This window comes from Ursus arctos, unplaced genomic scaffold, assembly GCF_023065955.2.
Source record: "Ursus arctos isolate Adak ecotype North America unplaced genomic scaffold, UrsArc2.0 scaffold_33, whole genome shotgun sequence".
Classification (NCBI taxonomy): Eukaryota; Metazoa; Chordata; class Mammalia; order Carnivora; family Ursidae; genus Ursus; species Ursus arctos.
The window spans coordinates 14,990,920-15,017,209 of NW_026623019.1; the positions used below are offsets into that span (position 1 = coordinate 14,990,920).

General features: G+C 42.4%; 1 protein-coding gene across 1 annotated transcript in view; it reads left to right on the plus strand.

The window, feature by feature from the left end:
• Window positions 1-24,980, plus strand: part of RORB (RAR related orphan receptor B) — a 191,198-nt gene extending 166,218 nt beyond the window's left edge. Inside the window, exons 8-10 of the mRNA XM_026518832.4 lie at window positions 289-399; window positions 3,630-3,742; window positions 14,824-24,980. Of these exons, the coding sequence (XP_026374617.1) occupies window positions 289-399; window positions 3,630-3,742; window positions 14,824-14,979 (380 nt within the window). The 3' untranslated portion in view covers window positions 14,980-24,980. The remainder of the gene's footprint in view (window positions 1-288; window positions 400-3,629; window positions 3,743-14,823) is intronic.
• Window positions 24,981-26,290: the final 1,310 nt, after the last annotated feature.

Consider the following 26,290-nt stretch of genomic DNA (forward strand, 5'->3'; position numbering starts at 1 on the left):
TTTTTTAGTGGGAACTAATTTCAAATTTACAAGATTAGGTTTAGTTTATATATTCCCAGTTGAATAAATCCAGTGGGCACACATCATCCCCATTGGCCCCTCACTGGTAATGTTAACTTTCAGTAATTGATCGAGATGTTGCCCAATTTCCTCATTCTGTAATTATTAGGAACTTGGAAATATTTTTACATAATGTGAAAATCCTTGAATGCACTTTGGATTATGGGACTTCTCTTACTAATGCCCCATTCTGCTCAGATATTCTCATTTAATTTTTCTTCTTTTAAGGTTCCGATGACCTAGTGAATGAAGCATTTGACTTTGCAAAGAATTTGTGTTCCTTGCAGCTCACTGAGGAGGAAATTGCTTTGTTCTCATCTGCTGTTCTGATATCTCCAGGTAAGGAGGTCTGAGGTCCTGTCTTTTAAAAAAAAAAAAGTTTTTCTGTCTTTACCATGGATTACACCTACTGAAGCCTATGTACTCAGGAGAAATTTAAATTTTCTTTAGCAAGCTTGTGATATTTTTGGATGATTCAAAGGAAAGTAGCCTTAAATTCATTGAAATGAGCCATTTTGCCCCACAGGCAAGAGAAGGGTGTGTGGTAAGGGTCACTCCAGATTCAGATAAGCAGAAGTATTCCTTAACAGATTAATGAGGATGGATGGTGGCCTGAGTTTTGGCTAAGTTCTGTTTCAATTTTAAGAATAAAGGACATCGAAAACAAATGTCTAGTAAGGTGAGACTTTGTAGAAATATATTTAAATGAAAGATCCAGCATGAGGACAAAAGAAATAAAATGTACACCCTCTCCTCTTTAAATACCTCTTGTGATGGATTTTCCACCAAAATTAGCACTATTAGGGGCTTTGAAAGGAGGTGAGGACAGCAGAGGGAAAAACGACTCCAACTAAAGACTGGAAAAGGAGGAATCTCTGATGTGGCTGCAGAAGTCCCATACGGGGATCTGTCATCATTTATCTCTGTGACTTTAAACACTTGACCCCCCCACCCAGAGCTTCAGTCTCCTCATCTATAAAGTAATAGGTTTGGACTTCATTGTACTAAAGATCATGGGGCACCTGGGTGGCTCAGTCGGCTCTTGATTTCGGTTCAGGTCGTGATCTCCAGGTACTGAGATTGAGCCCCATGTCGGGCTCCACGCTCATCTCGGAGTCTCCTTAAGATTCTCTCCCTTTCCCTCTGCCCCTCCCCACCCCTCATGTGTGCTCTCTCTCTCTCTCTCTCTCAAATAAATAAATAAATCTTAGGAAAAAAATAAAAGATCACATCTAGCTCTAAAATGTAATAAAATACCAAAATTTTCAAAGAAGGTAAGGGGTGATGTTTATAGATCAAAAAGAACAGTAGCAATTGAAATGCTATTTAAAATATATGGCAGCTCAAAAATGTCTAGAATCCTAATAAGTACATGGCTCCTTCTTCAACCAGAATGAGAATTCAGAGTCACTCAGCTCTCTGCTTGGTTAGATTTTGAGTGAAGGGATACCAGTGTCATTTACAGTTCTCTATTGGAACACGTTCTTAATAATTTTTATGGCCAAGAGACTCATTCTTTCTATAAAATTCATCTTAGAGACTAGAGCTCTTCTTATAGCCTAACATAGTTTTCAGTGGGGCTGGAAGAATTTAATCTTACCTCCGATTACACACATTGACATGTCATTCCAGCTATACCTACCAATGATACCAGTTTCTACACTTTTTTATTTTATTTTATTTTATTTTATTTTATTTTATTTTATTTTATTTGAGAGAGTGAGCAGGGGGTACGGGGAGGGGGCAGAGGGAGAGCGAAACTCTCAAGCAAGCTCTGAGCCCAGCATGGAACCCAACATGGGGCTTGATCTCAAGACCGTGAGATCATGACCTGAGCTGAAATCAAGAGTCAGATGCTTCACTGACCGAGGTGCCCCTCAGCCTCTGCGCTTTTTATCAGTGAGGCTTTATCTATTTATTTTTAAATTTTATGAAGATTTTTAAATTTGCCTCTGTTTTTTATTTAACCACGTTTTCAAAAATGGAAATTATCACTTGGCATATTATTACTGAGAGTTTCTTCTGAGGCTCTGTCTACAATCAAGTTGTTCCTCTCGGGCTTTTTTGTTTGGGGGGTGTTTTGTTTTGTTTTGAACTCTACAAAGTTTCCCAGGCTTGGAAGCACAAAGATAAATGGGAGAAGTGACAAGAAATAGTTATTTCTGATAGCAACCACATGCCAGATAATTTTCCTTTTACCATTTTCTCATTGCATTTGACTGTTTCCAGGGACTATAGTTAAAGAGAAGACTCGTTCTAAGCCCGTGGGTCTGTGATGAGGGAGGCAGTCTCACTCTGCTTCCTGCTTGCTCAAAGAAAGTATTGCAAAATGCACTGTCCTTGTTAGGTATGTCTGTGGTAAGTCAGTAAATTCCTAGCAGCAAATACTGAAGACATGGCCTATCTAACCCAAACAATCCATGAAGATAACTGCCCCAGACTTAAGGGAAGCCTGCTGTTTATAGATCAGAAATCAGCTGAACTATGAGCCTTCTTCTGAAAAGAACATACTATAGCCATCAAATTTTGCTGAGTTTGGAAGTGTGACATTTGGCTTAGTCTACCAGAGAATCTTCCAGCCCTGGTAGCAGAGCCACGCTCAGAGACTTGTGCAGCTCCAAATACCTCATTTGCCACCCTGGCCTCGTGCCATCTTCAAAAAAGAGAGGAAAGACAGATGTCCAGCTTCTGCAGGCTCTATTCAGGCCAGACCCCACCCTTCCCCCAGTTCTTGTCATAAAAGCCACTGTCTGCTCAGCTCCAGATAGTTTAGGGAAGGGAGAGGGAGGGAAACCTAATTTATTCTGATTGACGATTGTCACTGAAGGCTTTTGTGCTCACTTACGTAAGGGTTTTGCTTAACTGGTGGCTAGACTTGTCCTTACCCCATCTAGGGTTACAGGATTGAGTTTCTCACCTGACCTGAACCGTGTTCAGATGGACCATCTCCAAGTTCTTTTCCATGAGTATTTGTTCAGCATTTGGAGACTCTAGACGTCTCTTCATGGAAGCGCCAACTTGAGGCATTGATGCTGGGCTGCGTTTTGTCACCATGGTGTATAAAGCTTCTAGGAAGAAGGGAAGGGAGGTGGCGGTGAAGAAAGGGATATAGGAAGGAAAAAAGAAAACAGTGTAGGGTAGGAGAAAGGAAAGGAGGGATTATCCTCTCCACCACTTAAAAATGCCGTGTAGAAAAAGAGCACACAGATTGAATTTGTGAAATTGATTCATGCTTATGCTTTGCATTACAGGGTAGCTTATAAAAGGGAAGGGCGATCATGAATACTGAAAATATTCCTGTAGAATAGATTTTCTTCTATAATTCATTTTCTTCACAAGTCATTAACTTCTACTTTGAAAGAACCTAGTATATGTCCAAAAAAGAGAGAGATGTAAATTGTCACAGATAATACACAACACGCTGGTTTTTATTAGAACATTGGGTCTTTCCCTCCATCCTCCTTTCCTGGGTCAGTATATCTGGCATTACTGCCATCCAGGTATTTCTTATAAGATATTTATGTTTGTTCCCCGCCCTTCTTACCTCATTCTTTCTTTTCCTTTGTCAGACCGAGCCTGGCTGATAGAACCACGGAAGGTCCAGAAGCTTCAGGAAAAAATTTATTTTGCACTTCAACATGTGATTCAGAAGAATCACCTGGATGATGAGACCTTGGCAAAGGTAGGTCCTCAGAGCACCGACCTACTGTCACCGAAAGAAAGCAGCGACTAGTTATAAAGCAAGGGCATTTCTCAGCAGCAACAATTTTTGGAAGTTACCAGAGATGCATAAATGTTGAGGTGCCCCTTTAAAAAAACAGATAAATAAATTATAATAGATTGAGAGGAGAATGACTTTCTTCGGGAAGGATGATATTGGTGGATCTCAACCCCAGGCCTGCGAAGACCAAGGAAAGAAGCTAAGGGTGTTTTATATGAAGAACAAAAGCTCGAAGCAAGGGATCAAGTCTCCAGAACTGACATGTGATGAAGGAAGAGAGTTTGTGTCACTTCAGAAGTCAGAAGTGGGCCAACCTTAAGAGTAGGGAGATGTTTATTCAAAATCAGAAAGAAGTATAAAATGATAAGAATTGCTGAACAAAGGCATAAACCATTGTGAGGTAGTGAGCTCCCTGGCATTGGCTGAATTCTAGTAGATACTGCTTGGTTTTTCGTCAGATGTGTTGTAAATCGGAGTCCTTCCCAGAGTAGAAGATTAAACAGATTACTTGTAAATTATCCTTCAGTTCTACTTTTTTCATACAAGATTTGCCCTGGAGTTCCTTCAAAATGGTGAAGTATCCCAAGGGCAAAATGCAGGCAACCTGCCATCAATTTCTTTGTTCAGCTTCATTAAGAATAGTGATCTTAAAGAAGAGTTCTGAGAAGAGGTGTTTACCAGAGTAAAACTCTCATAAGGGGAAGAAGTGATTTCCTAAGGATTGAAACTCAGCATTATTTTAGATCTTAAAGTATCTTGGATTTCTTAAGTACTGGAATTTTTTAGAGGGCAAGCAACTAGGAAACGGAGCATATTCTGCGTTGAAGATGATAGGAATCCTAGGCTGTATTTATCATCATTAAAACCCTCCCACTGCTCTTAAAGTTCTTTATTTTTAATAAAGGGGGAAGATTCTGAGATATTATCAGATATTACTTTGCACATACAGGAACTCCTATAAAAAAATTCTATGAACTAAATATGCTGTTTCATGATGATAACATTTTGTTAAGATGAACGCCTCACTAGGAGGGACACTTTTACACTGTACAGTGATAGCTCTCTGGTAGAAATGGTTACTTTTTATGTGGCCAAGGACAAACCACCTGCTGTCTGTACCTGAGTTTTCTCCCCGTTGAGAGCAAAGCTTCTGCATGCTTCCGGATACACTGGGCAGAAGAGATGACTGTGGGAAGACACATCTGTCTCTATAATTGCTCTGCAGAATATGCCATAACTACATCTGGTCAATTAATGGGGGGGGTTCCCACCTTTTAGATTTCCTGAAGACCTTGGTCCCCATATCTACCATCCTAAAATTAAGGTCTTGATATGAGGGTAATGAGGATTATCATCTTTTTGCTTCTGTACAGATGTTTTGAGGTTCAAGGGAGATACACAGTGTATAAATTCTTCTGCTTACACCATTTTCTACCTCCTGGTATTTGGGGTAGAAAGGAAACAAGAGAAAGTGTTAGAAGAGGATTGTTTCTTGTATAAAATTCACTGGAGTTACTACCACCGGTTATGTGCGGATATAAGGCTTTTGTGTGGACCCTTGCTTGTAAGCCATTTCAATAGGATGCCCTGTGAAGTAAGGGGCAGGGGCCATGGAGGAGAATGAGCACTGGATTCTAGCTGATCCCAGCCCTGAACTGCGTGGTTTTAGTCTCTTTGTCTTAGTCTTAGATTCCTAAACTGTCAAGTGCTGGGACTAGGGGGATGGGAACAGGCAAGTGTCTCGAGTTCTCAAGAGCTTTAACACCGTAAGGACAATGGTGCCATCGACGCACAGGCTCACCCTCTCATCAAGCCCATACTCCCTAAAAGGAATTACTTGATTTGCATCCAGCAAATCTATTCTATCCCACCACAGAGTCTCATCTTTTCAGAAACGCTCCTTCTGTCCCCATAGTCACGGAGCTCCTGTGCCTCCACAATGCCTCTTAAACAGCAGCAGCCATTCTTAATATTTGTAATTTATAGACACGGGGAACCTGGGCGACATCATGAAACCTACCTCTTGGAGAACGTGCACATACCCAGCTGTGGTATTCACGTCCAGGGGCTCAGGTAAACCCGCAGTAAGTGGGGTAGATCTGCCTTCTGTGTAATGTGCAAAGACTATTTATAGTGCCAGCCAGTTTGACCCTGAATGAGTGGAACGGACATCCGATGAGAGGGGCAGCGGTCAGACATCGTCATTGAACTTCATCCTGAAAGAACAGTCTCCAACACACTTCCACCACTTCCATTTCCTGAAATTAAAGTTCAAGTGGCAGTGTCTTATACTTTTGATCAAAGTTGGACGTAGGGAAGGTGTGAAAATTAGGAATTCTGTATCCATTAACTAGAAGATTCCAATCCCAATATATTAGTTTATTTTTAAGCCTTATTAAAGAATCTAGTTTCCTTTCCTCATAGCATAATGATAATATGTAGCATATTTATAATAAATCATCAGAACCACTTCCTAGCTGAGTGACCCTGGAAAGGTGACTTAAACTCTGTGCTTCGATTTCCTCATTTGTAAAGTGTGACTGAAGATAATGGCAAGGTTATGTGGTTGTTTTGAGGATGAAATGACATTCAGTATCAGCAAGCTGCACACCCCAAGAATAGGTCTAGTGTTTGAGTGCTGCTGTTGTCGCAGATGGAAGAAATGCTATTATGGCAGGGAAATTTTTATCCAAAACTTAGTTAATCACTAATGGATGAAAACTATTTTGAAAAATGGAAATTGGAGGGTTGAGGAGATGGAGTATGGCCTTCCAAGTAATGGAGGAAATGATAAGAAGTAAGAAAGTATAAGGTATATTTGAGCTACGAATAGTAGTTAGGTTTGGCTGAATCCTGGATTTGGAAAGTCAGGAAAAAGATGACACTGGTCACTTTCATTAAGTTCAGAACCACTGCCAGGGTGAGTGAATATTTGAACTGCAGAGACGGGTGACAATCTAGTTCTCTGGCCTATGGGCTTATTTTCCTTACAAGTCACAAGAATCTGCCATTCCTATTGCTCTGACCAGAGGACGGAGGACAAAGGAGAAAAAGGAGTCAATCTAGCTCGGGCCAGGGTGTGGTGGCGCACGCCCGGCCAAGGGCAAAGCTTGGGTCTGGACGTCTTGCTCATATCCCAGCCCTTCCCTCAGCGCAGCCTCTGGGTCAGGGCCATAGCTGGAGGCTTGTTGGATAAAGTCTTCTCCAGCCCATCCCCTCCCGTTGAGTCTCCTGGATAATTAGAGTCATGAAATCTTGTTAGGTAGTCTGTTTATTTATTCCTAGCACTCCTGCAAATACATGCAACACTCCTGGGTTCTTGCCCAAAGCTTTACTGGGAAGTTTAAAAGTAGCAAACTCCATAATGACACATATCCTATGGGAAGGCATGGAGAACTCAGGGTGGGAGTCAGACTGCCAAGCCTGCTCGCTCCGCCATATGCAGAGACTAGAGCAAGTGCTGGTTTTTATTTTGCCACAACTAGAACTCTTCAGTGAGTACCATGCCTTCAGTCCATTTCTCCAAACAGTGTTCAATTGCTTGTGCCTGGCCATGTGCTACAGATGGGCCACACCACCCTTTTGGGTGTTTTTAAGCACACGGTTCTGTGCTGGTGGAACTTCTAATTCTTCTAGATATGGAGGAGTCTAGTGGTTATTCTGAAGCTCAGTATCTCCCTCACACCTCTCTTTCCTCCTATTCCTGGATGGCCAGAAAGTTATTACTTGACCCCTGTGGCTCTCTCTCTTCCAGTCACTCTTTTTTAAAAATTTTTTAATTTAAATTCAATTTAATTAACATATACTGTATTATTCGTTTCAGAGGTAGAGTTTTGTGATTCAGCAGTTACATACAACACCCAGTGCTCATTACATCAAGTGCCCTCCTTAATGCCCATCACCCAGTTACCCCATCCCCCCACCCACTTCCTCTCCAGAAACCCTCAGTTTGTTCCCTATAGTTAAGAGTCTCTCATGGTTTGCCTCCCTCTCTGTTTTTGGCTTATTTTATTTCTCCCTCCCTTCCCCTATGATCCTCTGTTTTGTTTCTTAAATTCCACATATGAGTGAGATCATGTGGCACTTGTCTTTCTCTGACTGACTTATTTTGCTTAGAATAATGCCCTGTAGTTCCATCCACATCATTGCAAATGGCAAGAGTTCATTCTTTTTGATGGCTTAGTAATATTCCATTGTATATATATACCACATCTTATCCATTCATCTGTCAGTGGACATCTGGGCTCTTTCCATAGTTTGGCTGTTGTGGACATTGCTGCTACAAACATGAGGCTGCGTGTGCCCCTTCAAATCACTATGTTTGTACCTTTTGGGTAAATACCCAGTAGTGCAATTGCTGGATTATAGGGCAGCTCTACTTTTAACTTTTTTGAGAAACCTCCATACTGTTTTCTAGAGTGGCCACACCAGCTTCATTCCCACCAACAGCGTGAGAGAGTTCCCCTTTCTTCACATCCTCACCAACATCTGTTGTTTCCTGACTTGTTAATTTTAGCCATTCTGAGCAGTCACTCTTTCTAAGCCTTTGTTGCCTGTGAAGATGTCCCACCACATCCCCTCATCCATAAGGTATTAGTCTAAGGTTGTACCATGTTAATGAAAACACAGTGGAGAGCTCAAGTCAACTGTGGAAAGAGACTGTCCTGGACAAAAAGAACGGCCGCACCATGTGGTGACAAATCTGTTTCTCTGAGGTTCATCTCCTTTTCGGCTCTGGAAGGTTCCAGCCTTCCTAGGGAGAACTGTGATGGGTTGAGCTGGGAGAAGTACAAGCCAACTGATACACTAACTTCTTCATTCCTACACCCGATTCTAGCATTACAATAGCAAAACTTCATCACCGACATAGAGAGGGACTTTTCTCCTTCTGTTATAACAGAACTAAGTTACTAAATCAAAGCTTACAAGATGGAAGGCTTAGACAGCCCTATTTCACATGTTAATAAATTGAAATTTTACCGGAAAGAAATCGTCCCTGGTCACTGTGACACTAATGGTGCTCTTTTGATACAGATTTAGAAAAAAAACAAAAACAAAAAACAAAACAACCATGTCGATTTGCAAAGAGCCTGTGGAGCAGATACCGACTGAGAGATCCATGCGAACTGCACAAGGTCATTTCCATTGATCTTCATCACTTTCTCAACGAGATCAAAATAGGCCCTGTCCTGATTGGTAATGGAAGGTTTTGTCTAAAGCCTGCTTTCTTCTTGCAAGCCACTAGGTGCAATTCTAGTGTACTAGAATTTTTAGCAGGTGGCTCCGGGGATTTGGGGTCCATTTGATCTTGAAGAGCAGTCTATCCAGTGAGCACTTGAGGAGCCCCTACCTGAGTGACGAGCCTCCCCATTCCTCTTCTTGGCTAGGGACTTGTTTCGTACTTCGAAATTGCTATGCTTTTTAAAAGTAGAACACGTGCTGAAGAGTTCTTAAATCGTGAGCAGATAGCTCAGTGAATGATCACGAAGGTAACCATATAGCCAGTGCCCAGGTGAAACCGGGCACCCCAGGAGCCCCGCTCAGGCTTCTCGGGCTTCCTCACAATGGCTTTTATGCTTTAAAATAACCCAAGGATAGGCAAACCTATAGAAAACAATTCAGCATGCCACCCAAGAGTATAAATTCCCAATCCATACTCAAGAAGCGTAGCTTTGTCCTGGGGCCGTTTTCTACCTCAGCACACGAGCGTGTGCTCGTGCCAGATGCCAGACGGAAGACATTGATCACATATGGTCTTGGCGTCGGGCAGTTTCCCTGCAGAGTTCCTGTGAAAGACCAGATTATTTTGGTACATTTTAGTTGTTCCGAGTTTGCTGGCATAACGTTGCATGTCTACCACCCAGAAATTCCAGGGGTTCTGCATCAGACTAATGGTCTGTAAGTAAGAAGAGAGGTCTTGAGGTGTCTGGGTGGCTCAGTTGGTTAAGCGTCTGCCTTCGGCTCAGGTCATGATCCCAGGGTCCTGGGATCGAGTTCTGCATCAGGGTCCCTGCTCAGCAGGAAGCCTGCTTCTTTCTCTCTTCCTCAGCCTCTCTCCCTGGCTTGTGTTCTCTCTCTCCCTCTCTATCTCAAATAAAAAAAGAGAGAGAGAGAGAGAGAGAGAGAGAGAAAGGTCTTGATGTGACTCCTCACGCATCAAGTCAGAAGTTGATGTACTCATTAGAACTCTTTGGTAACAAGTAATAGGAACCAGCTCACACTAGCGTAAGCAAAAAGAAAAGAAAAGAATGGAGAGAGATCTCCTGGGACCTAAGGATGAAACTGCAGCCACCATTCAGGAAGGCACTAGAACTAGGAATCGGGAAGCCTTCATAATTCTCCATCTCACGTTTATCTCTCTTGAGGCATCTCCTTTGTTCTTCTCCCTCCTTGAATACCAGCTAACTCTGCTTCCCTGGTCCACATGGTGAAATGTGGCTAGCTCTTAGCTTCTTAGACTACTTGTAGTTTCTTCTACATTTAGAAAGTAACTTGCTGGCTCTCAGCCCGATTCCAGATCCCAGTCCCAGCTGAATCAGTGTTCACTCTCACTTTATCCAGCCAGTTCAGCATCGATGCCAAGGATGGGGTCAGCAAGGGCAGGGGGTCTTACAACCAGACAGATATTTCAAGTTCAATATTACAATTCTAATCCCAGTGTCCAGGTTTAGCTAGACAAATACCCAAAAAAGAAAAGTGAATGGGCATGAGAAATGGATGTATTTAGCCTCACTTGATGTGCCCAGTTTTTATCAGTGCTTCTGAAGTTTCCTCCAGTTTGGTCAAACCATTGTTGGCGTCCTGCTTCAGGCTGGAGGGTATCTTGATGGCCTGGAAGCCCCTATGAACAAGATCACTAGTCTTAGCCTCTGCATGTTCCATTTTTCCACATCAAATGTACTTGTTATAAAATTGTGGGTTTTCTCATAAAACCATCCTCTGGAAAGAAGCATAGGATTATTATCTCTTCTCCAACAGCTGCTTTTTCTTCTTGTAGACCCCCGTAGGTATAAGCTGACGCTTCCTTCTTACAAGAAGTGCTTGTCATAAGAGAGAGATGAATGTGAAAATGTCTTTTGCTAGACCCTCTGTCTACTCCTGCGATGGGGATTATTTAAACAGGAAGAAATTTCATGATGGTTTGAAATCGACTACCCCCTCCATCTCCAAGTGCTTCTGGATCACTTCCCCAGCTGTTTAAAAAGTTGTTGAGCCATTAACTGCCGCTGAGGCTGTTCTGAGCTCCCTTTGAAATGGGGGTCCCCCAGCTGCAGTACATAATATTAATGAGCAGTAAGTGACTGCCTGCTGCTTCCTCCGCCAGGCCCTTCTGGGCTCTGACTCGTGCTGCCACTGCCTCCACATGCCCTCCTGGCCCTTCATGCCTCCGGAGTGATGGATACCCTTGTCAGCATTTCCCTTGCCGCAGCCGATTGGACGCCTTTAAATCAGCCTCCTCCAAGAGCACACAGGGTAAGGAGGCTCTTTGCCTTCCTTGGTGCTCTCTGCTCATGCGGCCCCCAGTGCTCTTCACAAAAAGCAACTCTCATCATCCGGCCCATTATACAGGTGAGCAGCAGAGACAGGATCCAAATCCCATGAAAGAGGGAAGAAGTAGGTCCTGAACCAGATGTTCCTTGAACCCCAGTTTGGGGAAGGAAAGAAGCAAGAGTCCTTATTCACTTTCCAAAACTGAATACGTAGTTAATATTTCCAAATGCAAATGAGCAACCATGGAAGGGTTGTCCTCTTATGCATTTAATGAGAAATTAACGCATAGGAGGACAATTCCTCCCCTTCACTAAAGGAGCAAAAAAATGCTTTAAGAATTGTAGTAAATAGGATTCTACTTTATAAATCACGGTTAATTAAATGAGCGGGTTACTTTAATTGCTACAAGAAAATGAAAATCAATATGATTTTTTGCTTTTTCATTTCAACAAAAGTAAATGGCTGATTTCCCCACGCATTAACACATGACTCAATTTCCGGTGCTTGGTTAAGGGTTCAGTTGGGTTCTTGCCCCCTGTGTCATTGGGCCAAGCAAGCATGGCCTTGACTGTCCCTCTCCTTGAAGGAAGCATTATGTGGGAATGGAAGCATAACGCCTAAGGCATATATCGCCCCCATGTGCCAGGCACAGCTCTGGACAGTTTGTGTTGACCCAGTTGACAGTTTTGTTGGCTCACAGCAACCCTCTGAGGTAGGGACTGTCTGATGGATAACGAAGCTGAGAAGTTAAGTGACTTGCCCAAGATCACACAGCTGTAAATAGGCACAGAATTCAAACCCAAGCAATCAGGATTTAAAACCCATAGGTTTTGTTTTGTTTTATCACTAGGTGAATCCTCTCTATGGTGTATTTGTGCACCCTAGGGCACTTCCGAATTCTATTGCTTGTCCCCCACCAAACTAATAGAGCTAAGCAAATGGAATCTCCCCTGAGGATAAGTTCTTTCTCTGCCTCCTGAAAAGGAGCTAACTTTCCACTCAGCTCACAGGACTGTTTCAGATATGATACAGAATTTACTTTTCAATTTTGAAAATCAGTTATCAATTTATAAGATTTGAACTTCTGTAGTTTTGGTTTGTTTGGGGTTTTTTGTTTGTTTTAATGTCCATCCCATAGACGCAGTCCATCCGTATCCTAGGGGATGTTTGTTTCCAACATGGAGGCTGAGCGCCACCTAGACTTACTGACACAGAGTCCCTAAGGGTAGATTCCAGGAATCTGCATTTTTAGGAAGCACCCCAGTGATTCTTAGGCAGAGTAAAGGTTGACAGTCATTATAGAATCGCATCTGGAAGTTTTCGGAGCTCTGCGTATCATCAGTTCAACCGCAGATGATTAGAGAAAGCTTTCAAAGCCTCTGTGCATTCAATAGCTATTTCAGGGAGATTGTAATGTGTAAGAAGTATTCCAAATTGTTGTAGTCTTCGTCTGTGTGAACCAGCTGGTTGAGAGAGCTTGGATGATTTCCCAAGGGACTTCAGTGACGTGGACCCTGGAATACTCTTTACCTATGAAAATATAGAAAAGACAGTTTTCCATCCTGGACCAAAGTGGCTCTTTCAGAATGCGATTCTGATCATCTCTCTTTTTGCTGAAAGCCTTTCCAAAGAGACTTAACGTCGACTGACATACACTGGCCATGCCCATCTCTTCTGCTTTTCCATCAAACGTGCTCACTCACTGCTTTGTTCTTCCAACGCGCCAAGCACCACAGTGCCGTTACACATGGCCCCAGGGCCTCTCACGTACCCCAGCACCTAGTCAGCTCCCACTCTCCCGTCAGAGCTCAGCTTACGTGGTGCTTTCTCAGGAAAGCCTTGACAACAGAACGTTCTGTTCTCTACCCCTTCTAGCCCATTCCTGCATGGCGCCCACCGCAGTTTTCCAGTCTGCTTTTGACTGCGTGATGCCATTATTCACATCTGTCTTCACAAGCAGGTGATAAGCCAGAACCATGCTGTCTTGTGCACTTTGGTGTCTAGCAGAGTCCCTGCTGCAAGTTCAAGTAACATCCTGTTGGAAAGAAAGCCTTGACTCTCGGTCTAAACTTTAACATCCATTCTATAAACAAAGATTTCACATTTTTCATTTCTACCCTTATCATTAAACAGTCGTGGAAATGGAAAGTCTGAACCCCAAATTTCTTTATGTGTTCTAGATCCCTTTAATGAATATGTCAACAGCTCTAATCCTGATGCTGTTTTTGAATTGCTCATAGTGTGGTTATACAGTCATTAGTTGTTAAAAGGAAACTTAATGAAAGTGGAAATTTCTGATTTTGAAGAGCCACAAAGTAACTAATTATCTATTTCCTCTTTTACTTCAAAGGCTGAGATGGTTTCTTATTATTGAATAGGGTAGGGAGCACATGAGCCTAATTGGTGATTAGATGGGGTTTATTTAATTTTATTTTATCATCACTTTCAAGTGTACCTTTGGTCAGATATATGAACTATCAGGCTTATCTTTTGTGAAAGTGTTCTCTACAGGAGGACACATCTTATTCCAACAGTAATTTGATCACAATGACATTTGGTTTTAAGCTAATTTTGACATGAAATCATGAATTCTAAGTGTTCCCAAATTATAAATATGTTAAAAGCTAGAATCATTCATCTCTTAAGACCTATGTAGCATTTCGCAAACTGTGGACATTTTAGATTATTATAAAACGCTGTCTTCTGGGTATTTGAACTCAAAAAAATCACATCCCACATGATATATATATAAATCTAGCAATTATAAGTGGCTATTCCCCCACGAGTTTTTTTAAATGCCTCCCTGAGGAAGCAAGGGCCAGTGATCTCCCAAATTCTTTCTTGATTAAATATAGGTCTCATTTTATGCATTACAGTGGAAAAGAACGAGAAAGATTCAGGCAGGCTAGTGAGCAAAGCAGAGCCGAGGACTGTGGATCACACCTCACACAGTTGAGATTACACCTTCCTCACATAGTCGCCTTCCAAGACCGAAAATCTCACATTCGCATCAGAAAAATCTGTAGGAAATGATAGATAATATTAGCTAACAATCGTGTTTCGTGCCTACGCTATTCCTAACACTTTGATATGAATTACTTCTGTCCACATAATGCAAGGAAGTAGGAACTGTGAGTAGGCCCATTTTACAAACGAGAAAACCGAGGCACAGCACACCACAGCCACGCAGCCATTTAGCTGTTTTGGAACCAGGGTTCTGACTCAGTCGGCCTGGCTGCAGAGCACGCACTCCTACCGATCCAACTTGACTACCTCCCATACACACTTTATTTAAGAGCCGTGAATCAGGAAGCTTGGCCCTGCGTGCTTGCTCTCTCTATTTTCCCTTTCCAGGATGGGGGTGGGAGGCGCGTTTTGTTTTGTTTTGTCTGAAAGGAGAAGCCGAAAGTGAGCCTTCTTTCTTTCCGAGCATCTTTTTCCAAAGCCATTTGCCTTCCTCTGAGGCCAGGAAGGACACTGATTCAGAAGGCAGAGCACTAATGAGCTTCCTTCCCCCTTTGTCCCCTCCCCCGTCTCTCCCCACTCTGCAGTTAATAGCCAAGATCCCCACCATCACGGCGGTCTGCAACTTGCATGGGGAGAAGCTGCAGGTATTCAAACAGTCACATCCAGACATAGTGAATACCCTCTTTCCTCCATTGTACAAGGAGCTCTTTAATCCTGACTGTGCCACTGTCTGCAAATGAAGGCGACCAAGGACTGTCTCCTAGTCACGGAATGCGTCACCATTAAGACAAAAGCAATGTGTTCATGAAGACTTCAGAAAAACGTCTACTGCAACATTAGGAATGTCCTGCACTTAATAGAATTATTTTTCACCGCTACAGTTTGAAGAATGTAAATATGCACCTGAGTGGGGCTCTTTTATTTGTTTGTTTGTTTTTGAAATGACCATAAATATACAAATAGAGGACACTGGGTGTTATCTTTTTTTTTAATTTTATTTTATTCGGGTATGTTTTGGGAGACAACTGTTTATAGAATTTTATTGTAGATATATACGAGAACAGAGCGGTACTTTACATGATTACTTTTCCTGTTAATTGTTCAAATATAATTTAAGAAAATTCCACTTAATAGGCTTACCTATTTCTATGTTTTTAGATAGTTGATGCATGTGTAAATTTGTAGCTGTCTTGGAAAGCACTGTGCATGTATGTAATAAGTATATAATATCTGAGAATATTATATATGACTATTACTTACACCTGCACGTGCACTGTGGCTTCAAATACCATACCCACTAACGAAGGAGGTTCAGTCAGGCTCTCTTATATTATTTTCCTTCTGTGTTATATGTTACCTTTGTGTTAGACAATCAGGATTTTGTTTTCCCAGCCAGACTTTGCCACTATCGTCTACGGCAGGATGGTACTGATGCAGAGATAAGTCTATACAGGAATAAATATAATGCACGGCCTCTGTACAAGAACTCTATCTCTATTAGTGACATCAAAGCCTTGTCAGGATGGCAAATATTGGGGTGGGGGGGAGAAGTATTTGGAGCCATTTTCCTGTTTTAAGAATTAGGCCACAGATAATATTGTGGAGTCCAGGACTTTTTAACCAAACAATCACTGTTTCCTATTTTTCACCAGGACACTCAAAACACTTTTTTTTTTCCTTTGGATTTCAGGCTGGGAAAAAACTGATTTTGGTGCTCGTTGTATCTTCAGCAGAGAAATGCAGTCTGTAGGTTTGACCACCAGCAATTTTTCTAATAGTATTAGAGTCACAGTGGAAATCAGAACCTAGAGTCTGGATGCCATTTCATGTAAACATGGTCTCTCTAACCTGTTTTGGTTTGGTTTGGGTTTTTTGCGGCGGCTTTCTGGGTTTGTGTGTGTGTGTTGTTGTTGTTGTTTGTTTTTGGCAAAGAAGAGGTAGAAAGAGCACCTACAAAGTAAAGAAGTAATTCTTTATATGCATTCTCTTTGCTAAGTTTCTTAGAAAAAGCAGCAATAAAGGGGGAGGCAGGATTTTATATGTCCTTCTAGTGTGGGGCCTCTAATTTCTCTCAACTCCAAAATGCTGTCGTAGAAGCACAGAGCAAGAACTCAACAGATCACGAAAACACAGCTGAGTTATTCTGTAGAACTAATACACCCCAAAGCCAAAACTATTTCCTATGCAGTTTGAAATTGCATCATCCATCCTGCCTGGGCTTTTTTTTTTTTTTTTTAGCAACTTGTGCAAAGTACAGAATGCAAGAGGTGAGATGAGGCTTTGTGAATTCAGACTCCCTAGGACAAGTCTCCCCTCTCCACCTGCTGTCCAAGCCAGCTGAGTACCAAGAAAGCGTAAACCCCTAAGCAGCTTGTTCGGCCTGGGCTCTGGAGGCCCCATGCAGGGTCTCAGCTGATCCAAAACAAGAGTTCTTAGAAAGGAGGCTAGAGCCGAGCTTTGTGTAAAGGACAATGATGTGCACGATCTCCTGTAAGCGTAGCCCCGCCGCCACCTCACGAGGCCCCGCCCCTTCCTCGTCAAGCACGCACGCACACACGCACACCTGCTTTGTAAAGTTTCCATCAGTGGAAACTTTGATTTCCTTTTCATCTCTGACGCTCTCCTGAAGTTACATGGTCTTGAGAGCCATCTCCGCGATGCCACAGAAGCCCTCCTTGATGATCAGACGGTAGTGCTAGTCTTTTATTCTAGCAAACAGAGCCTTTTCCCACCTCATGATTGATGAATTCCAAACCAATGGGGAAAAACAAAAAGGCTTTAAAATAATGACTCTCTTTCTCAACTACTGTTATATTCAATTAATTTAACTACATTGAACCAAATTACCTTCGGTGTCTAAGAAGACAGCTGCAGACTGCGTATTATGCTGCTGCAGGGACTTGGTTCTTTCTGGTGTAAATGTCACTCCTGCTAGCTCTTTGTATAAAGAATTAATTCCAAGAGTCATATTTCCTTCTAATGGAAAGATTACTTTACTGATTGCTAGGAAAACAGGGTAATGGAAGGCGCTCAATTAAACCAAGCCGTTTCCAAATGCAATGTATGTTTTATGATTGGCTTGTGATAGGCAATGCTTAATGTGTCTACTTGGTGTCTCCCTTTGAGCTTTGAACTTATGTCAAACTTTGTTTTCATTGTTCTGTTGGCCTAGTGTTTTCCGTTGTCGGCCTGTAATTCCTGCTCCGTTGCAAAGGGAATCCTTTGTTTCCTCCAATCTACCTTAGAGGACTTGGATTGGCTCAATTGATGAAGTGGCTGAGAATTTTCCCTCCCTTGTCCCATGGGTGATGTAGGAAAAGGACTGTTCCCCACATTTGCCTCAGGAGCTACTGGATTTGAATTTGTTTGTCGTTTCCACTCATGCAAGCATTTCACTGGGACGGCAGGAACCTTTGAAGCGAGGGGACAGGAAACAGCTAGCGATTGAACCAGAACAAAACAGTGGAAACCAGTAGGTGCTCAGCCCGCCTCAGTTGAGAAGAGAGATTTCCATTTTGTGCCCCACTTGCCAGATCTGTCCCTGAAAAGAGAACCAGGTCATATTTTCAGTGGTAACAAACACCTTTAAAAGCTGCCTTTTGAACATCTCCTATGAGTCCATCTCGAGGTATTTTGAAATTTGGTTGAGAACAACTTTCTTTGCCACATGCAATCTTTGTCCCTTCCCTGCAGAGTCTCACAAGGGTTCCCAACACCCTCACGGTACAATGCGCGCCAGATGAGCGAACCCACGATCTGTACCCTTCACTTCATGCTTCGTAAATGACAATCACTGCTTGACGCAGACGTTGCACTGTAGCCACTCAGGGATGTTTCATTTAAAAAAAAAAAAGTACATCAAGGAGGAGGGAGGCTAAAACAGGAAAATGACAACAAAATGTAAACGGCATAAATTAAATATGCCAATGAGAGAACCTCTCTGACAAGGCTTTCAGAATAAGCAGTAACTTCACGTTGGTAACTGCGTGGACTTGCTGGAAAGTTGCACACGAATACGGACAACTTGGTCTCATTTTCTAAAATCTGCTAAGAGCCAAATAATCCAGCTGTCCTATTAATAGGAACATGTGTCTCCCGAGCAAACCCAAGCTTCCTATACAAGTCCTGAGCAGGGAAAGTACAGAAATCTAAGTGGCGTTAGCTGACTCTGACGAGGGAGGTAGAGCTGTGTGAGTTCAAACTTCAGTGCGTCTGTGATCTGTAAAAGGCAAGGCAAACGTTGGAGGGAATACAGGAGAAGAACGGATTCCAAATCTGGCTTAATATGCCACACATGTTCCTACTGTCCACGACTTGGGTCATCTTTGTATCCCTTATTCTGTGGCTCTTTTTTGTTTGTTTGTTTTGTTTTCCCCCAGAGAATGAAAGCTGAGGGTAGAGATGTACTCTCCAAACATACCCTTTCTGGATTTTCCTCGTTTGACTACTGTCTACAGGGCTCTGGAATAAAGGACCACCGTGTAGGTATAAACAGAGAACAGAGAGGTCTCTTGGGTAATGTGACTTCTTGGGCAGAATCTGTGACACCTTAAATCACAGTGAACTCGACATTATTAGCGAGAGATGCCAAGGAGACATCAGTACATTTCCTATCGTAGCTGCCTTGTCCAACACCTAACTTCACAGCAGTCAAGCTAAATTGTTTGTAGAAAACCACGCACATGGCCAGTCAACTCACGCTCACTCTCTACCATCCCCTGTGTACCAGGCTTGAATGCAAAAGCGATTCTTCTGTCCCAAGGACAACCTAAAACTTAACCAGCTTTTCTCGAAAACATCAGTCAGATGCAAATGATGTCAGTTTTGTTGCATGTGCTTTGTTTCCATGTATTATAGAAGCAAGGGAAAATTCTGCTATTGGAAATTAGAAGAAATAACTTTTTCCTGACTCTCTTTTTCTCTGTAAACATTCGCTTCCAATGAAAGTTACTACAGTTGGCAGTAAATTCAGGCGAGGATGCCTGTGCCCGGACAGAGCCACCATTCAATGGAACAGCAATAACTTGAAAGTATGCATCTGAGTGAACCTTTGCACAGGGTCCCCTGTATCAAGAAGACGAAAGTCCACCATCTGCTTTAGATGAAGTGGTATTTAATTTTTTGTTTCCAACTGCCGATAAAAGCAACAGCCTGGTAGGGGAAACCATGTGGGTCATTAGACGGGAGCTGACAACCTTATTTTTTTGGAGGGGCGCAGGGACAGGTGTCAGGACCCAGAGGTACATGTTCATTTAAAGCCAGGGTTAAAAATTCAAAAGCCTAAAAGGGCCAGGGAGTTGATGCAAATGAGCGAGTGCAGCCCAGCAGCCAGCTGGCAAGGAGATGCCCCATCAGAAAAGGGACAGCTGATGGTCAGCTAAAGCGCGAGTGTTGCTAACACTTCTGAATCTTATAAAATCCCTCTAGTTGTAGGTGATGTCAGTTGATTCAGAGCTGAGGGCAGACCAAACAAATACATCCCCGAGCAGAAGAGGGTCCAAAGTTTGCAGCCTCTGGTTTAAAGCAAAATTGAATCTAGGGGCCTATTTCCTGGAGGAAGTCTGGCCAGACAGGACTCCGAGTGAATTCGAGGGGGGTGGGGGCGGGCTCAGAGCTCTTGCCCACTGATACTCAGTTTGGTTTCCACATCTGACTGTCATTCCCGGAGGATATAGTAAGAGTTCATTTGGAAAAACGAAAGCAGTCAAAAAATGCAAGCGATTCAATTTAATGATGGCTTATAAGAGACGTTTCTGTTTGTCTTGCCCAAACTCCTAGCTTCCTAGAGCCAGGTGGCTAGATTTCTTGCCACTCCTTTTCTGAACATCAAACGCATGATTTTTACGCTTTTGAGTCTCGTGTGTCTCTTTCGATGTGTGGCTTCGATATCGGTGCCACGTTTTTACTTTCCCTTAGTTGTATCTGCAGAATGTATTCTGTAGTCGTGGTCACGTAGTCCTCTGTGTTCTGAAGTGCGGGACCTGGGATTCCTCCAGTGGATGGAGGTTGTCCGTTTGTGCACTTTTTGCCTAAGCTGCTGCAAATCCTCCGAAGTGAGTTGGCCGTAGTCATCTTTGCGTCCTGCATGACTGTAAGCACGACCTCCAGTGGGTCAGACAAAGCGGCTCAGTGATTGTTCTCATGGCCAAAACTAAAGCACAAGGTGACTGGTATTGAGTAGACCCAGTTGAGGGAGGCGTCCACACCCCAGCTGGGCAGCATGATGCTTCTCTGAAACCCTCCTGTGGCAGTGGCCAGGGGAGAGCACCCACGTGCCTCCGTCGTGACCACACGTGGACGCACACTAGGTGTGTCTGGAAAGCTACAGACCACACATCCAAGCACAATACTGTCTGCTTCATCTGGGAACACACACACACACACACACACACACACACGAGTGCAAGCTACACCCACAGAAAACTGAGTATGTATTGTAGAAATGTAGAGGAAAAATAAAAATATTTTTTCAAATGTAATTACTTTTAATATATGCTTGTGGAAGGTCTAATACAATGTATGCTGTCTCTGTAATTTTTGCTGTAAATAACTGGAGACAGTGAATACACTGATTTTTCTATGTCCCTGTTTAAGCTTAAGACTTTGTAACAATTTTTTTAGAGGGGGAAAACCAACAAAGAGCAAATATGTACTTGCTTCCTTTCTGCGTGTTATGCGTGTTATGTACTTCTCAGAAACTGGTTGTTAACAGTTTAAGCATCTGGACGGGTCATTGGTGTTAAGTGTACGCTTCTTTTTGTAATACAGCTGAGAAAGGGACAGGGCTGTCCATTAAATCTGCTCCAAAGAATTTGTATTGAAGATTGGCCCAAGACCTGCAAACGCTATCTGAACTAGACAATGTGAGGAAAGAAAGTTTAAAAAAAAAGTTGCCTGAGTAAGTCATCTTTCCTTGTAGCAAGTGGCTTTGTCCAAATCCTTTCCGCATGGACTAGCTTAAGGAACACAAACTCTGCTTTCTGATGAACAAAGTATTTTTGTACACGTTGATTTCTTATGAATAACCTGAGGTCAGATCACTCATTTGCTGAAGCCATAACTGACCTTTACCAAATAAATGTTGCAAAAGAACCTGGGGAGGGTTGGGGAGACACCGAGAGGGAGGAAGATCGAAGGTGTCATGAGCTGTGACCACACAGGCAGGAGCAAGTCTGATGAACCGGATGCTTTTCCTGCATCCCAAATATGACTTTAAAAGGCTAGTATTTTACGAGGATCGATTTATAATAATAAAAAAAAAAGATATTTAGATTTAAACGAGACTTTCCAATATTTTTTAAATCCCCAACAATGCTTCCCTGCTTTTAGGATTGAGAGAAATGATTTTCATCTACTTCCAACATTCAGAGATTTAACTTTTTTGTTAGCTCCAGCCTACATGTGTAAAGTGAAGGACGACTCCAGGTCCTCCAGCAGTTGGAACCACGGGTTGCCAGGGGGCTCGGCTGTGCCTACCAACCAGGATTGTGCCTGGACGGGCAGCCGTGCAGTTCTGCGTCTTACCGGCATGCGCAATGCACAAACGTTGCACTGCCAAACGCATGTAAAATAAAAGTATTCACGCTAAGACGCATAATAATTATACCTTTTTAAAAGAATAATGCCTCCTATAGTCACCATTGATTTTTCTGGAGCTTAATCACATTATTACCGTGTTATTATTGGCCTGTAGAGGCAAAAGGCAAAGTACCAATAAACCCCGTGACATCTAGTTTTAAAATCTACAATTTTCTGATCTCTCTCTCCTTGTTTAATATATAAGCCCTAATTTCTGTGTACGTGAGTAAAACTGCAGCCTGAGTCATTTAGGAAGTAAGCATTGAGTTGTTTTTTTTATTATTATTATAAATATACTAGAATAAAACAGCACTTCCCTAACAATTAAAAAAAAGAGTTTTATATTACTTTAGAATGTAATAGGTTTTTGTCCTTATTTTATGTCCTGTAAATTATTAGTTGAATACTGTTAGCATTCCCAGATAATGCACACATGATTTCTGAATGTTTTCTGTAAATGACAATCAATGTTTATGAAGTTCCCTCCTTTAATGCTGAACAAAATTAAAAGAAGAAAAAGAAAAAAGTCTTGTCTAATTGTTTTCTTTCCCCCGAAAGGCAACAAGGAGGGGATGAAGGAGATAGACAGATCTGGCTTTGAAAACGTTATCCCATGGGCTCTTAAGTTGTCCTTTTTCCAGAATATAATGGATAATTTTTTTCTGGAAATTCTTGTGTCCTCATGGACCTGGCCTGGGTTAGAAGTGCTCATCGAGAAAAGACCCACACTTCCCTGTAGCCAAATAGCTCACTGAGTTGCAATTAAAATAGGAGCAGCAGCTCTCAAAGATGGTAGCTCTCCCTCTCTAGAACTTTCATATAAGGAGGCCCCAGCCAGCGGAGCCATAGCAACTCCTCTGCAAACACTTTGTTGGAACAAGTTGCAGTGGGTTTGCAATAGATGTGACAATCCCTACATCTGATGAAAGCTTTCAGATAATAAATAGGTGATGATTAAGTCTCTAGGTCTGATTTTTTTTTTTAAACAAAGCAGCAGCAAGCTGCTCTACCGCCAAAATCAATGCCCACTAATATGTGAACACTCTGAGTTTTACATGAAGATGTAGCAGAAAGTCATTGAGGATCATCACAGACACAGAGATGCTGAAAAAAGGCAGTTCTAAGAGAGGCTCATGATTTTTGGGGTGCTTGGAGGCCCTTGCAGCTGGAGTCCCTACAGCTGAAATGCTCCACGAATAGTTCAAAGCAAGAGTGAACAGATTGTAAAACTAAAAGCACTGGTCCGCACAAGATGAGCCTCACAGAGCCTTATGCAAAGTTCCTCCTGGCTTCAGTCTTTGGAAACAGTGGTGACCGGTGCAGTGTGTTCCGAGCAATGTCCCTGTTCCAGACATCCAGATCCCATGTGGCCCTGATCACAGAGCACAGAAACAGAACTGCCACCATCTTTCTCTTAGAGCACCATTTGTGTCCCATGCTTTCTAATCAGGTCTTCAAATGACTGGTCAGAGACAGCAAATATGTGATCTCAGCCTATCCTGGGCTCTTGTCAATTGCCACCAACAACTGATCACAAAACTCTGGGCTGTACAATTATCTAATTTTTTTTCCCAGAAACCTAGATCTAGGCAGCATTGAAACACAGAATGAAACCACTTTTAAACTCTGGTTGGACCACAGAAGATGACAGTTACTAATTAATCTTCAATAGCATTATCAAAAACTACGAACGAAGCCATATTTTTGCCCAAACCATTGTTCTGTTCCTAGATCCTCTGCTCTGAGAGTGAGAACTGGCAACATGTTTCCATAATCACACCAAGCTAGTGTGCCTGAGACATTTCAGATATCGAAGGGGTAACCAGCATTTGGCCTCACATTCCACATAGCAAACAGCTCCTTGACTGAATTAGAGAAGAGGTAGAAGTGAGGCAGACTCTCTCATGCCGTCTTGGTGGGGGAGGAGGGTGTCTCAGATGACCAAGCCATCGTGCTATCCAAGTTTTTGCTCACTGTTGTCTGAACTTGAACTTGCTAAGTTTAACTGGTTGAATAAATATTACTATAAAATAAGATACTATAAAATTCTTTACAGCTGTGTCTCCCAAGTCTTTAAATCTCCCAAGTTCAGGAAGCAGGGCATGGCATTGTGTAAGCACTCAATAAATGTGTCAACTACATGTACTGAGATCCAGTCTCCTTTTGTACTTTTAGCTTCCCAACTATTTGCTGTCATCTCACTGGTCTTACCTTGGAGCAAATGACCCTCTTGAAGAAGCATCAGATTTAGACATGCTTTTTTACCATAAGCAGTGAGAGGGGAAATGGCAGCCCCTTGGCAAAAGGCACTGGAAGAACGCTCTTTCCCTTGTCTTCTCCAAAGATTTAGCCAAAAGCAATGAGAGAAGGAGCTGGAGTGGCTATTAGTGGTTAAACATAACTTCCTAGATGCTTACAGAAGACTCAGCCAGGCAGGAAACAAAAAAAAAGAGAAATCAGGGAACCCAATTTGTAAGACAAATTGGACATAAAAGCCTGGGTTTGGCATATCCCTCTCAAATTCCCCCAGTCTGGTCTGATCAAGTCACAAAGTCTCAGTCAAAAGGAAGAGAATCTGGAGAACTGATTACTCCTTGTGCTATTTCACTGCTCAAGTAAGAAATTTTAGAGAAGTTACTGCTTTTTAAGAGATGGAAATTAGTATAGTTGTACTCAGGCATTCCTGATAGAGCAGTCAAAATGGGGAGCCCAATGTCATCGTACATGTCACCTTAGTCACTGGATACTTGGCATGTGGCCAGAAGATGAGGCAAGTAAGAAGCCAACATGCAACATTCCAGAGTAGGCTTGGATGGGGTAGGCTTATCCACCTTCCACCCATCAGAATTAATCCCATGGTGCCGCACCACAGTAAAGGTTTTGGGAAATGTAGTCCACTTGTGTGCCCACAGGGAAAACACACCAGGTTTTGGAAACACTTAGCAGTCCTGACACAAATGTGAAAAGAACCCAAGAAAGTCTCTACTTTCCAATCAGGTACTATAACAAACATTTATTCAACAAATATGGACTTCCACTACTATATGCCGGGCACTGTTCACTAGAAATCCAGATCATGAAATAGGACAGATACAGACTCTGCTCTTACGGTCCAAGAAAGGTGGGTATACAAGAGGACAGAGACCTAATATAAATAGCTATAAAAGAGAAATTGTATTACAACCACTACACTAACTACAAAAAAACATTTATAAGATGTTCCTACAGATGGTTGTTTATTCTCTATTTAACTCTACTCTTTGGACTCATTATCACTCACCATTCACCCATCATTGCTCCTTGTTTTTTTTTAAACAATGTTAATTATTTAATTAATTTCTTAATAGTGAGACAAAATCTACCTTCGCCTGTCTTTTACCCCTGGTTATAGCTGGTTCAGCTTGTTGAGACTAAGCAGAGCAAGTGTGTGTCCAAACCTCTTTTTCATATCAATGCCTTAAATAAAATACATCTTTCACTCCTGACTCCCAGTCTTCCTTTTCACAAACTAAAAATTCTCAGTGATCCCAAACAACTCTGACAATGTAATCTGCCCACAGAGACAAGTATTGTTCATTTGAGGAACCTCTTCAGAACACCCAGGAACACAGATCAGTGATACGAGGGGCAATTAGGGATTCTGTCTATATCACCAATATCGGTCATCTGTGCATTTAAAACATAGCTTTTACAGACACTTGTGTTTTAAAACGTAGGTTTTGTTACTATTCAGGTACGGTGAGGCCAACAGATCAGGAGACTATTACCACTGAGAGTTTGCTGCAAACAGTTCTCAAGAGAAGGGGGCACCCATGCCATGTCACGCAAGGTCACATGGGGAAGCACCAGATTGGTCAGGAGGCAGCAGGAGTGAGGGAGAAACCCAGGAAAGAGCTTTTCTTGTGGTTTCCATGGCAAGGAACTGATGATAAGGCAAGGTAAGGGGGTTTAGGGTTGGCTAATTTGGATAACTGGATTTGGATAATTTCAGCAGGCTCTGGGGTTTAGGAAGTATCTCCAGCCCTCCTCTGTACCTGGCCCTGCGGCGGTTATGGTGGGGGGGGAGGGGATAGTGAACAGAGTGCGAGAGCCCAAGAAAAGAAGTGGTTGGGGCAGGGACTCTGAATTGGTCACTATGCATTTGAAAGAGGCCACTCAGGGGCACCATTTACTATTCTAAGAGCTGGTTAGCCCTGGGAAGGGGGAGTCTTTAGTCTTTGCAGGGTCAGCAAGGCCCCAGATGTCAAAGCATCACAATAAAAAGACATTCTTAATACTAATTGATTTGTGCATATTGACCCACAGGGGAAATACCTGATCCCAAATCTTGCATGTGAAGAACAGAACAATTTCTGTCTTTTGTGGGAAGACATTTTTTGAGATAATCATCTGTGTTTTCCCATTTTCCTTCCTGTGGGTTCAGACTCATACCTTGGGCTCTTTGTCATTCCTCACTTCGAGGACTTTTACAAG